Source organism: Rissa tridactyla, chromosome 21, assembly GCF_028500815.1.
Source record: "Rissa tridactyla isolate bRisTri1 chromosome 21, bRisTri1.patW.cur.20221130, whole genome shotgun sequence".
Taxonomy (NCBI): Eukaryota; Metazoa; Chordata; class Aves; order Charadriiformes; family Laridae; genus Rissa; species Rissa tridactyla.
Genome location: NC_071486.1, coordinates 2,339,748 through 2,350,953, shown reverse-complemented (window position 1 = coordinate 2,350,953; position 11,206 = coordinate 2,339,748). Strand labels below are relative to the sequence as shown.

At 64.0% G+C, this 11,206-nt stretch overlaps 1 protein-coding gene across 1 annotated transcript; it reads right to left on the bottom strand.

Moving 5' to 3' along the window:
* LOC128900252 (uncharacterized) lies at positions 1-7,210 on the bottom strand. Its single transcript, XM_054181165.1, has 4 exons — positions 6,831-7,210; positions 6,316-6,359; positions 3,030-3,211; positions 1-1,976 (listed from the first exon to the last, which is right to left on the bottom strand). Exon 4 carries the CDS (start codon positions 1,898-1,900, stop codon positions 908-910), a length of 993 nt encoding a protein of 330 aa, XP_054037140.1. The 5' UTR covers positions 1,901-1,976; positions 3,030-3,211; positions 6,316-6,359; positions 6,831-7,210; the 3' UTR covers positions 1-907.
* Between the last annotated feature and the right edge of the window lie 3,996 nt (positions 7,211-11,206).

Genomic DNA, 11,206 nt, shown 5'->3' with positions numbered 1-11,206 from the left:
TGCTCCCTCCTGGGGCACTTGGCATGGCAGGATGGCGGCAGGGGGTCGGATCCTGCCCTGATGCTTCTCCAGGGCCCTGTGAATTTGGTGGCACTGCCTCATGCCCTGCTGGTTTGCCGGCCTCCGGGACTGTGTCCCATGGGAAGCGGTGGGAGAGGAGCCAGGCTGTGTGGGAGCAGCAGCTCCCCACGGCACCCTCTGTGTCCCGGTTCAACCTTGCACCAGGATTCCCCACCTTGTGCCAGGACAGCCCAGTGGGAAACACATCCCTGAGCACCTTCCCACACCTCCCAGGAGCGAAACCCAGCCCAGTGACTCCCAGTTTCCACCAGTAAGAGGCACTGGGGTGGAACTGGGGCATTGCCAGTGTGTGATGCCACTCCGCACCCTGCACAAGAGCCAGGCGGCATCGGCCCCGGGTGCCACGGCCCCAGCATCGCAGCCGGCTTTTACGGGCGAGGAAATGGGGGGAAATCTTGTGTTTCAGGCAGCGCGTGCGGCCGGCAGCCCCGAATTCCTGCACAGCCGGTGGCACGGCCCCGTTATCAGCACGGCCGGGCTGTTTGCTGGAAAAGGGCGGCAGCGGGGCTGGGTGACCCCACAACTTCCTTCCTTTCCTGGAAGCCGCTCGCTCCGAGCGTGACGCTGGTGCTCTGATAACCGGCTGCTTTCACAACATGCTCCGGCAAGTGTGGGGCCGGGGCTGGGTTCACTCCCCACTCTGCCGCGCTCCTTCCCACCCGGTTTGCATCGCCCCGGCGGCACCTGCTTGCCCTGCCTCAGTTTCCCCCCTTTGTAGAGGTGGAAATACAGCCCCAAGCGCTGCAAACCTTGGGGGCTTGCAAGAAGTGCCAGAGCGTGGATGCGTTTCGCTGCAAGGTGTAATGAAATGTGTTGGGTCTCAGCCTCACTCCCCCTCCATCCAGCCACCTGCGTCGCGAAGGCTGTGCTGGAAACTCCCCTTTGCAAAACTGGGAGCGGGGAGAAGCTGGGGGTCCTTCGTCTCCTTGGCAGCACCCAAGAAAGAGCTGGTGGGCCCCAGGGGCTCAACCATGGGGCTGCGCTTGCGGCCAGGCACCTGCTGGTCTCCCTGTCCCCTGGGGTGGATGTAGGATCTCAATGCAAGGTGTGGGGTGGGACATGAGTGGGTCGGGGACTTCTTGGTCCCCGCACGCCCTGGGCAGAGCAGCGGGTGGCTGCTGTTTGCACGGAGGGGCTGAGCAATCCCATCTGCCTTTGAAGGCGCCGGCAGCGGGACAGGCAGGCAGGGTCCTGCCTGAGTCAGGCAGCGTAATGGCCGGGCGCGGACCCGCCGCGGTCCCCTCCCTGCGTGGTGGCAGGTCCCTGCATGCCGCAGAAGCCACCGCCGCGGGTCAGGGAGGGACGTGCGGGGCAGGTGAACTCGGCCAAAGGGGAAACTGAGGCAGCGATGGGGATGCCACGACCTGCCCGAACACTCCTGGAAGGGGACCCAGCCGCCCTGTCCGCTCCCTGGACACCGGTTTGCAGCTCCTGGGATGCTCAGTGCTGCACTGGTGTTAACAGGGTTCGGGGACCTGTCTGGGGTACTCAAATCTCCTGAAACCCTGTTGGGATCCTCTCTGTTGCCGGCAGCACTGCCCTGTGCAGGGACCAGGGCATCCCCAGGGGATCGCCATCTCCCCAGGACACCCATCCCGGTGTCAGCGGCGAGGCCAGGGTGCCAGGGTCCTCCCCGCAAGGCCGAGCGTGGCTCCTTCGCCTTATCTGGGCTGTGCGAGGAGGAAGTTTGCAGGGCGGATTCCAGCGGGCAGGTAAACAGCGGCCAGATGGAACCCAGATACCTGCCCGGAGACACCCGCCGAGCCGGGTTTGCACAGCCTGGCCGCTTATTTGCTCTAGGGAGGGCTTTTCCCAGCATCAGACGTCAGCAGCGGTGCCGGGACGTCACCCCAGGAGTCTTGCTGGGCTCCTCCGTCACCCTCCTGGCCAGGTGCCTGCATCGGGGGTGTGGATGCTGCTGTGGGACTTGGAGGCTGCGCTGCCCTTCGTGCCACCAGCCTGGGTACCGCGGCCTCATCTCCCATAGCCAGGGATCAGCCTGATGCCCAGGGCTCCTCCTCCGTGGCCAAAAGGACTCAGGGAGCCTCGGGTGCCTGGCAGTGCTGGGGGTCGGGGTGGGGGGATGCGCCATCCTGGTCCCACCGGACCCCTTTGCGGAGCAAGGGCAGCGGGGATGCTGCCATCTCCCCCTCCTTGGGCGGAGGAGGCGGCCGGGCAGGGCTGGGCTGCTGGCGGCGATGCCCGGCATGCCCTGGCACACGTGTGGGTGCACCTCGCACCCAGCCCCGCTCTGCAGTGCCAGCGGGATGCTCCCAGCATCAGTTGCGAGATCCTCTCTTGGCTCATCCGGCTCACCCTTCCCCTGCCACCCCTGGGAAGCCTGCACCCTTCCCTGCTCCTAGGGGGAAACTGAGGCACTGGGTTGTGCAGGAGCGAAGCAGGGACGTGGAAGGGAGCTGCCGCGGGGCTGAGCCTGGCGCCTGGGCTGCCTGCACCGAGCGTCACCCATCCATCGGATCACAGCACCCTCCATCCCAGGGTGCTGCTGCATTACCCAAAGCCCCGGGGCTCTCTGCATCTCTCCCACCCAGTGGGTGCCGCTGGGGCTTTTCCTCTCCCAGGGCTCCATCTCTTCTCCCATCCCTTCCCTGTCCACACAGCCCGGGTCCCCGGGGTGGGACAGCTCTGGGGTGCGGTGCCCGCTGTGGCATCACCCACATTTCCCTGCACTTTGCACGGTGGTAAATAATGCAAAGCCCGGAGGGTTTCTCGCATCCCGCGGGATGCTGCTCCCTTCGCCTGCCAGGGCACGAAGGGGAAATGCTGGGTCCGGACCCCATCGGCCGCTCGGAGCGTGTGTTTACTCTGTCAGAAGCCGTAAATTCGCCTGGTTTAATTGAAAGCCGGTGCTGTGGGTTTGGCTTAATCCGCCCTCCTCCTCCTCCTCCATTAGATAATGTCTCGCTGAAACCACTTTGCAAACTCACGGCATTCCTGCGTGCTGAGCGCCAGGGCAGCCGGCGGGGCCATGGCCACGATGGGTGCTCACGTGCTGCGGGGCCACTTCGCTGCCACCGTCCCTGCTCCTGCGCACTCGTCCTGCCCCGGTCCCGGTCAGAAAAGGGATGCTACGGCAGTGAAGAGAACTGACACACTCGTGACACATAACCTGGAAGGCAGAGACAGGATGGCTGGGGGCGGCAGGATGCAGGCAGATGCGGGTTGTGCCAGGGGAAGCACCCCGAGGGTCCCCGGGAGTGGATTCAAAGGGCTCAAGTTGAAAAGATAAAGGGAAATATTTCCGGTGGGGGGCGGAAATCCGAGCAGCAAACGGGATGGGACGTGCCCAAAAAGAGCTGGGGTGGGGAGAAGCAATGGGAACCCTCTCGCCTCCCTGCATGGCATCAGAGGGGTTGGCACCGCTTCCCCTCACCCTGGCACAGGGAAACTGAGGCACAGGGCCAGGCAGGGCTCGGGGAACACCCGGGGCTGCATGGGGGACCCCCTTCCTCTTCAGGGTTCTGCAGAGCCAGTGGTGGAAGTGGAGGAAACCCGCACGTTGCAGAGAGGATGGTTTGCCGGCATGAATACCCCCATGGGCTCTCCATCACCCCTCCCCATCCTCGCCCAGGGCCACCCTGGGGGGACCCCGCTCCCTCCCCCCTGCCCAGTGCAGCTGTGGGGCCAAGGACCCCCGGTCTCCGATGCGGGGGCAAATTTGCTTTGCCGGCGGAGTTCAGGCAGAGGGCAGGGCCGGCGAGAGCTGTTGGGGTGTCCTCCGGCCGCCACTGACCTGCGAGGAATGCTGTGAGTCACGGGAAAAGCATCCCCACGCCGCCGGCCCCTCGCACAGCGAGCCAGGGGACAGCGACTCGAGGCTGCGAGTCCCACACCCTGGGTTTTGGGGTGCGCGGTACCCCGGGACGCCTCCGTTACACCCCACCGAGGTGCCCAGAGCCCTGCCAGGCTGCGCCCCCAGCCAAGACGCTGGGGCTGCGGAGGTGGCCATCACCCCCGGCGTCAGTCCCCAGCTCCGGGGAGGCCAGACATGAACTCAGTCTCTCCGAGCGGGGAGAGATGACGTGATGCCGGGAGGTCACCCGGGGCCGGGAAACCATCCCAGCCCAGCTCTCGGGGCTCTCCCGCTCGGCCACCTCCGTCCCCACCAGCCGGAGGGAGGGAAGGGGGAGCGATGCTCCCCGAGGCGGCTCCCGCTCTGGTCCTTCCCCCGGGGAAGCCGGTGTTTTCGGCGTTATCAGCTCGCTGCAGCCTCGTGCCTGGGGTTGGAGAGGAGAGAAAGGTTTTTCCCGGTGGCTCCTTATCAAGGTACTGAGCCCGGGATGCTGCTTTGTTTCAGATGCTGCAAAATTAAAGAGGGAAATGGCGTTTGGGGGTGGGGGTGGCGGGGGGAAGAATTGCCAATTCCTGGAAGATTATCTGAGCATGGCAGCTGCCCCCAGCACAGGGGGCTGGGAGGTGGCACGGGGCCAGGACCCTGCCGGGAGTGGGAATCCCAGGAGGGGACAAACCCCCGAGCATCCCTCCCAGGTGAGCGTCTGGAGCCCGCCCGGCTGTGCCCTCGCAGCCTCCATGGCTGGATACCTCCTGAATGGGGAGGAATAGGCTGTTTTTGCAGATATCTCAGCCCTGGGCTCCTGCTGGGCGCTGGGAGGATACGGGGAGGCCACTGGCTGCAGGTGGGAACGGCTGCAGGGAGGAGCTGAGGCACCAGCCGCTTCCTCGAGAGCAGCCGCTGCTTTTGCTTTCGTGCAATAAAACACAGCGGGTTATTGCAGGGCCAAGCGCGGGAGAGCAGGAACCTGTTGCCACCTCCTGCCTGTCCCCAGCGCCAGGGCAGGAGACCCAGGAGGCGACAGGGAAGGGGACAGCTGGGGGCCAAAGGATGGTGACCTCCAGGGATGACAGTGGCATCACGAAGGACACACAGTCCCCTCCCAGCAGCCAGAGCTCATCTCCCCTGCCTGGGGCATCTCCGGCTCCAAGGTGCCACCTCAAAGGCTGCTTCATCATCCCATTCCTCCCGTCCCTCCGGCCACTGCTCATCTTCCCAGGAAGAGCAAAGACCTGATGCTCTTGTGACACCTAATGGCAGTTACTGTCATCAGACTGAGCGCTCTCCCATCTTGCCACGGGGCCACAGATGGAGGGATGCTCTGGTCCCCAGCCCAGGCTGGTTCTGCTGAGCCCGGATGGGGCTTCCAGAGGGGTTTGGGAGTTGGAGATATCAGGCCTGGGAAAAAGCCCAGGAGCTGGTTTTTCTCACCGTTCCTTACGGAAACACGGGCTGGTTGCCCATTTGCCTCATCCCAAGGACTTCCGAACCTGCTGGCCATCTCCAACCCCGAACCGAGCAGTCCCTGCAGAGCCGAGGGGAAGCGGGCGGGTGTACGGACTGAGGAACGCCGACTTGTGCTCTTCAATCCTCTCCCCACCTGAAGGCAGAGGCAAGAGCCTCCCACAACCACAGCAGCAGACATCAGAGAATCCACAGCAAAGCACCGCAGAGCAGCCCCGGCTCCCCAAATCCTGCTGCCGGGGGAACGCCCTGATAAACCCAGCCCTGTCCCTGGGGAGGAGGAGGAGGAGGACGTGTCCCCTCACACCACGGCACCGAAACCTGGGCCGAGGGCTCGCCGCAAGGTTGCATCACCCAGGGCGGAAAACTCCCGGACTGGCCCCGACTCCAGCACCAAAGGGGTTTAATTACCCGGGACCACCAACCCCAGCCCCTCCAGCCTTCTGTGCTGGGACACATCCCTCATTTTCCTGTTTGCTCAGATCCCACGGCTCCAGAAGCTTTCCAAACCCCCCGGTGGGGACAGGCTCATCCCTCCCCACACAGGGACCGGACCCGCAGCCCCCCAGGCCCCATCGGGGCGATGGAGGCTCCGGGACCCCCTTCCTGGCTGACGGCAGAGCAGGATCCTCCCTGCCAGATGCTTTTATATTTTTTCTCAGCACATCCAGCCCAGGGATCGGCATCCCAAGGAGCTGCAAGGCCTTTTCCCCCACCTCTCCCCCCCCAGCTCGGGGGTGTCCTGGGTGTGGGCAATGCAGGGGGAGGCAGTGGCAGATGGCGGGTTTTGGGGAATTTAGCTACCAGACCGCACACCGCACTCACCACTACTTCTGTTCCTGGGAAAAGAAGTGACAGAGGCGACGGGGGACACGGCGCAGACACGAGCAGCACCCATGGGTGGCCCCAGGCAGCGCCGCAGGAGGGATGGGGAAACTGAGGCAGGGAGCACGTACCTGGGCTGCCCACGGGGGACACCGGTCGGTGTCACTGCAGCTCTCTGAAGGAAACACGGGTACCGAAGCAGGGAACCAAGCCCAGGAGCTGGGAAACATCCTCTCAGCTGGACCGGGCTCCGGGGGACACAGCCCCACGCCTCCTCGCTGCCCCCCCACCCCCCACCTTTCCATCCACCTTCAGGCCATTTTCCTTTCCTGAAGTGGCTCTTTTGCAGGGCGGCTGGCGGGGGTGTGGGGGGGGTACTGGCTTTAAGTGTATTTGATGGATAATTCCTCATTACCTTAATGCATTTGCAAGCTGGGATAATTGATGGATGTTTAACAGGATGCGTTTCCGACAGTCGGCTGGAGAAATGGACTCCCATTACTCCGCAAACGTTTCTTTTTACCATTGCACTCCTTTGTTTCAATTGATCCTTGCCTTTCCCATCACTCGCTGCTCATTAATAATCCCCAAAGCAGCTGCTTCCCCCCCACACACACACCCCAGCCCCGCTCCAGCTCCTCCTGACCTGCGATGCCGGAGGCTTTCGCAGGGGTTTGCCAGCGGATCCGGGCATCGCCGCAGGTCTCTCCCTTTTATAATAAGCAAGATTCCACCCCCCCAAAAAAGCGTGGTCGAACCTGACTAAGAGCAGGGGAAGGGCACGCCTGGGTATCACCGGGCTCAATCAGAGCGATGCAAGCTGCTTATCCAAAGCGGGGTGGAATTTGGGGTGAAGTGGGGGGGAGGCGGCCAGTCCGCTGGGCTGAGCCGAGCCCGAGGGAGAGGTTGCCCTTTGGGGCTGGTATCAGCCCAGGCCAGGCCTGGAGCCGAGCCCCGCTCTGCCCACAGGGCTTTTATCTGCGGCTGCCTCCCCTGGGGAAGGGCAGCCCTGGGGGGTTATCGGCTCTGCCCGGCGAGGGGTCCCTGCGTCCCCACCCTGCCCGGCCACCCGGGGGGTCTGGGGTGGAGGGAGCCCCCGGGGCTGCTGGCCGGGAGCAACCCGATGTTTAATTCCCTGGGGTTTTCTGCAATAAAGCCCTTGGCGCAGCCGCGGCAAATGGGGCTCCTTCCTCTGCCGATGTCACCCCAGGCACAGCCCCAAAGCTGGGGGGGGGACGGGACTGAAGCCCCCCTGTGCCCTCCCCCAGGCTGCCAGGAGGAAGCAGCAGTGCTCAGGGCGGGGGGGGCGGGGAGGGGGGTGTCTCGGGGGGACCATTTTCCCCGTGATGCTGAGCTTTTCCCATTCCCCATCCCAGTGCATCCCAAACGGAGGTGCTCCCTCGGTGCTCCCCCCGCACGCTTAGACTGAGACTCCTGAGACTCCCGCCTGCGTCCCTGCTCCAGCCCCATCCTCGGGCTGAGACTCCCGCCCGCGTCCCTGCTCCAGCCCCACCCTTGGCCACTCTCGCCCCCAAACCCGGATCTGGGGCTCACACTTTCCCCCTTCCCTTGCCCCAGCAGACCTCACGTCCCGCACAACCGTTGCTCACACCCCCTCACTTCTCCTTTCCAGTTCCCCCCCGCCCCCACGAGCTGCAGACAAACCTTTTCAGGAGCTTTTCCGCTCTCACCCCCCCTTACAGCACACAGCCACGCACCTCGCCGGGCCAAGAGCCACGATCCGACCCTCCCCTGCAGCATCCCCGATCCTTCCAGCCCTTTTCCCAGCCGCATCTTGCCTGGGATGCGGCAGAAGAGCCTCAGCACAGGAGACGAGCAGCCACGGGCCTGGTTTAAGACAGAATCAGAAAGAAAAAAGCAAAGCCCAGGGATGGAAAATCGGCTGGGGCTGCTCAGGGTTTATATAGCCCCGGGCGGGTGGGGTGAGGGGGATTGGGCCTGATCCAGAGCAGCTGGGATGTGAGACCCACAGCTGGGGTGGAGGTGGCTGGGATGGAGGGTGGGGGACAGGGGGGGCAGAGGAGACGTTCTCGCCCCTGGGGTGCCTTTGGGGGGACCAAGGGGCCAGGTCCCAGGGCACGGACCAACCTGATGGAGCCCACGCTGCCGGAGGTGCCGGCGGGAGGGATGAAAACCTCAGTCCCAAACACATCGCTGCTGCGGCTGAAGCATGAGATCGAGCCCCCTGCGCTCCCCAAAACGTGGGCTGCACCCCATGCTCCAGAGCAATGGGTTTGGGGGACGTGGCTGGTCCCCCCCAGATCCCTGTGCCAGGGAGCAGCCGGCTGCAAACCCCCCCTCATGTCTCCTGGGGAGGAAATAACCCACTTTGGGGGGCTTTGCCTCTTGGGGTGCCAGCTCAGGAGGGCCCGGGGGTGAGAGAGGACCCCACAACCCATGTGCACCCTCCTCCGTAGGATTAGCACCCTCGCCGACAGTAAATAACCCTCTGAGGAGGGATGAGCCCCGCGAGCAGGGATGGATGAGACCCCTCGTGCTGCAGACGAGGTGCTGAGCAGGAGGGGGACGGCGGGGGGGGGAGACAGCGGGGACCGGGGCTCGTCACCGCTCCCATAAGGCACATCCCAGGGCAGAGTCTAAACCACGCTCGTGCCCCAGAGATGCCCCCATTGACTCCGTAGCTGCCCCGCAAACACCCGCGGTTCGTACTTGCCCATACGGGGCATTTCCAAGCCAGGACCAGGCTTCACCCCAGGCAAACCCGGGGGGGGTCCCGCCGAGCTGCCAGCCGTGGCTCCCATCCCCTCCTGAAACCACCGAGCCGGTCTTAAATCATGATGGGAAGGCTGGTAAAAGCCTTGGTGCCTTCAAGCATGAAATACAAAGCACTCACCGCCCCCTTTCAGCCTCTTCCCTGAGTGCCCGGCTCACCGCATGAAACCTTTTATATCCCCCCCCCTCCTTTCCCCGTTTTTCCCCGCCAGCCCGGAGAGCGCCGGCGCGCCGCCAGCCCCTCCGCGAGCTGCACAGTCCCAAATTGCTCCCTGCCTTTATTATTTTAAAAAAAAAAAACAAAAAAATAAAACAAAACAAAAAAACCAAGAGGAAAAACAAGGCTGCGATTTCCTTTCTCACCTCTGAAATAGCATGACGGGTGAGGAGGAGGAGGAGGAGGAGGGATGGGAGGCCAAATCCACCCCATCCCTGGTGTCCACCCCTAACCCAAACGTGCCGAAGGGTTTGGTTTTAATGGAAAAAAGCTCGGGGAGGCATTTTGCAACCAGGGAAGGGAGCGACCGCGGATGTGCAATGGGGATGTGGAAAGGTCCCCGTTGCTTCATCGCAGGATCAGCCTCCGGCAGAGCCGGTACCCGCTGGGCACCGCGGCAAGTGATGCTTCATCCCAGCAGCACGGGGATGCAGGGTCCCACGGCGGTCCCGTGAGGATGGAGGTGGCCAAGGGTGCCGCAGGGGGCTGGGGACCATCATCCCCGTGTCCCGGCGGCGGTGGTGGGGTGGGGACGGCTCCGCGGGGCGACGCCATGGCGGGCAGATGGGGCTGCGGGCGGGCGGGTGGCACGGGGCAGTCCCCGGGCGCCGGCGGAGGATGCAGATGGCGCGGGGTGGGATGCTGTCGCGCTGCTATCAATCAGCGGCGGCTTTACCGAGCGCGGCAGCGTCTCCGGGGTGTAAATCAGAGCTGAACAAGGCTGAGGATTTCTCGGCGAGATCTGGCCTCGCTGGCAGCGTTCGCTCCGGCAACAGCGTCGCGACGGGGAGACCTCACGTCCCTGCCGGCTCGGCAAAGGGTGCGTGAGGACGCCTGCGTGAGGGTGCTGAGCGTGCCACCACTCTGCTGTCGGGGGAAAATGCCCTGGGGGAGCCCGAGTGGCAGTTCCCGGCAACCTGAACCCCTTTTCAGTGTCTCCTCTGTTTTCCACCCTCCTGCATCCTGCTGATGGAGTCCCAGCCGAGCAGGCGTCTCCCCACCCACCGTGGCCCCGCGGGTCTTTGTAGGGAGCAATGAGGCACCCGCGGTTTCCGCACCCACCCCGGAGCAGGGTTTCGCTGAGCAGCACCAACGTTTGCTCCCAAACTGCCCCAAAGAGAGATGGGGAAGGGGACAGGGGGTCTCTGGGGAGCCCTTGGGTGGCCACAGGCAGTCTGGCCGCTGCAGGTGGCCTGTCCCCTTCTCCCCATCCTGCCTGGGACAGGACGTGCCTGGGGGGGGTTTCCATTCCTCCCCGTTTTCCTTAGCATCCTTTGGGTGCAGCGTAGCCCCAGGTAGCACAGCATCCCTGGTCCCTACAGCAGCGAGGACAAACCCAGGGAGCTGCTTTCCTGCCCTAAACCCCTCCTTTGGCCACTGAGACAGAGACCGTTTCCATTTTCCCCGTATCAGGCAACATTTCTCCAGTAACAAGAATTTAAGAAATCAGTTTCGACCACCTGGAGCCGACCCTGGTCCAGGCTCGCTGCCATTCGCGCTTAAACTTTTCCTTCCCATGTGCTTTATTCCCCCTCTGGATGCCGTAGGTGCCCGGCGAGGCCGGTGCTGCCGAATTGCTTCATCTCTTCCCAAACGCCTCCCGCCTGGAATCCAGCCCAGCCCGCGAACCGTCCGCGCAGGCGTCCCCGTGCCGTGCCCAGTCCGAGCATCGCTGGATTCACCGCCTGTTGCCATCAGGGTTTGCTCCGCAGGGTTTCACCCTCCTTCCCCTGCCACTTGTCCGTTCTCCCCCAGGTTTTCCCCGTCACCCCCATGGTCCCTCATCTTTCAGCTGCTGGGGCCATTCTCCCTGCTCCCGATGGAAGGCGGCTGGATCTGCTCCTTCCGCGCCGCGGCGGCGGCTGGGGCAGAGCCTGTGGCAGGGGGAGAGCGGGCGAGCTCCCGGCCTCCCCTCGTGTGAGCATCTTCCATCCCTGCACAAACTTGCTCACATTTAAGGTGTAATTACGGCGTGAGTCAGCCCTTTTGGCAAACGCCCCGCGGCTCCGTCCCCGCACGCCCCGATTCCCCCCATGCGTGTCCCCCCCCCG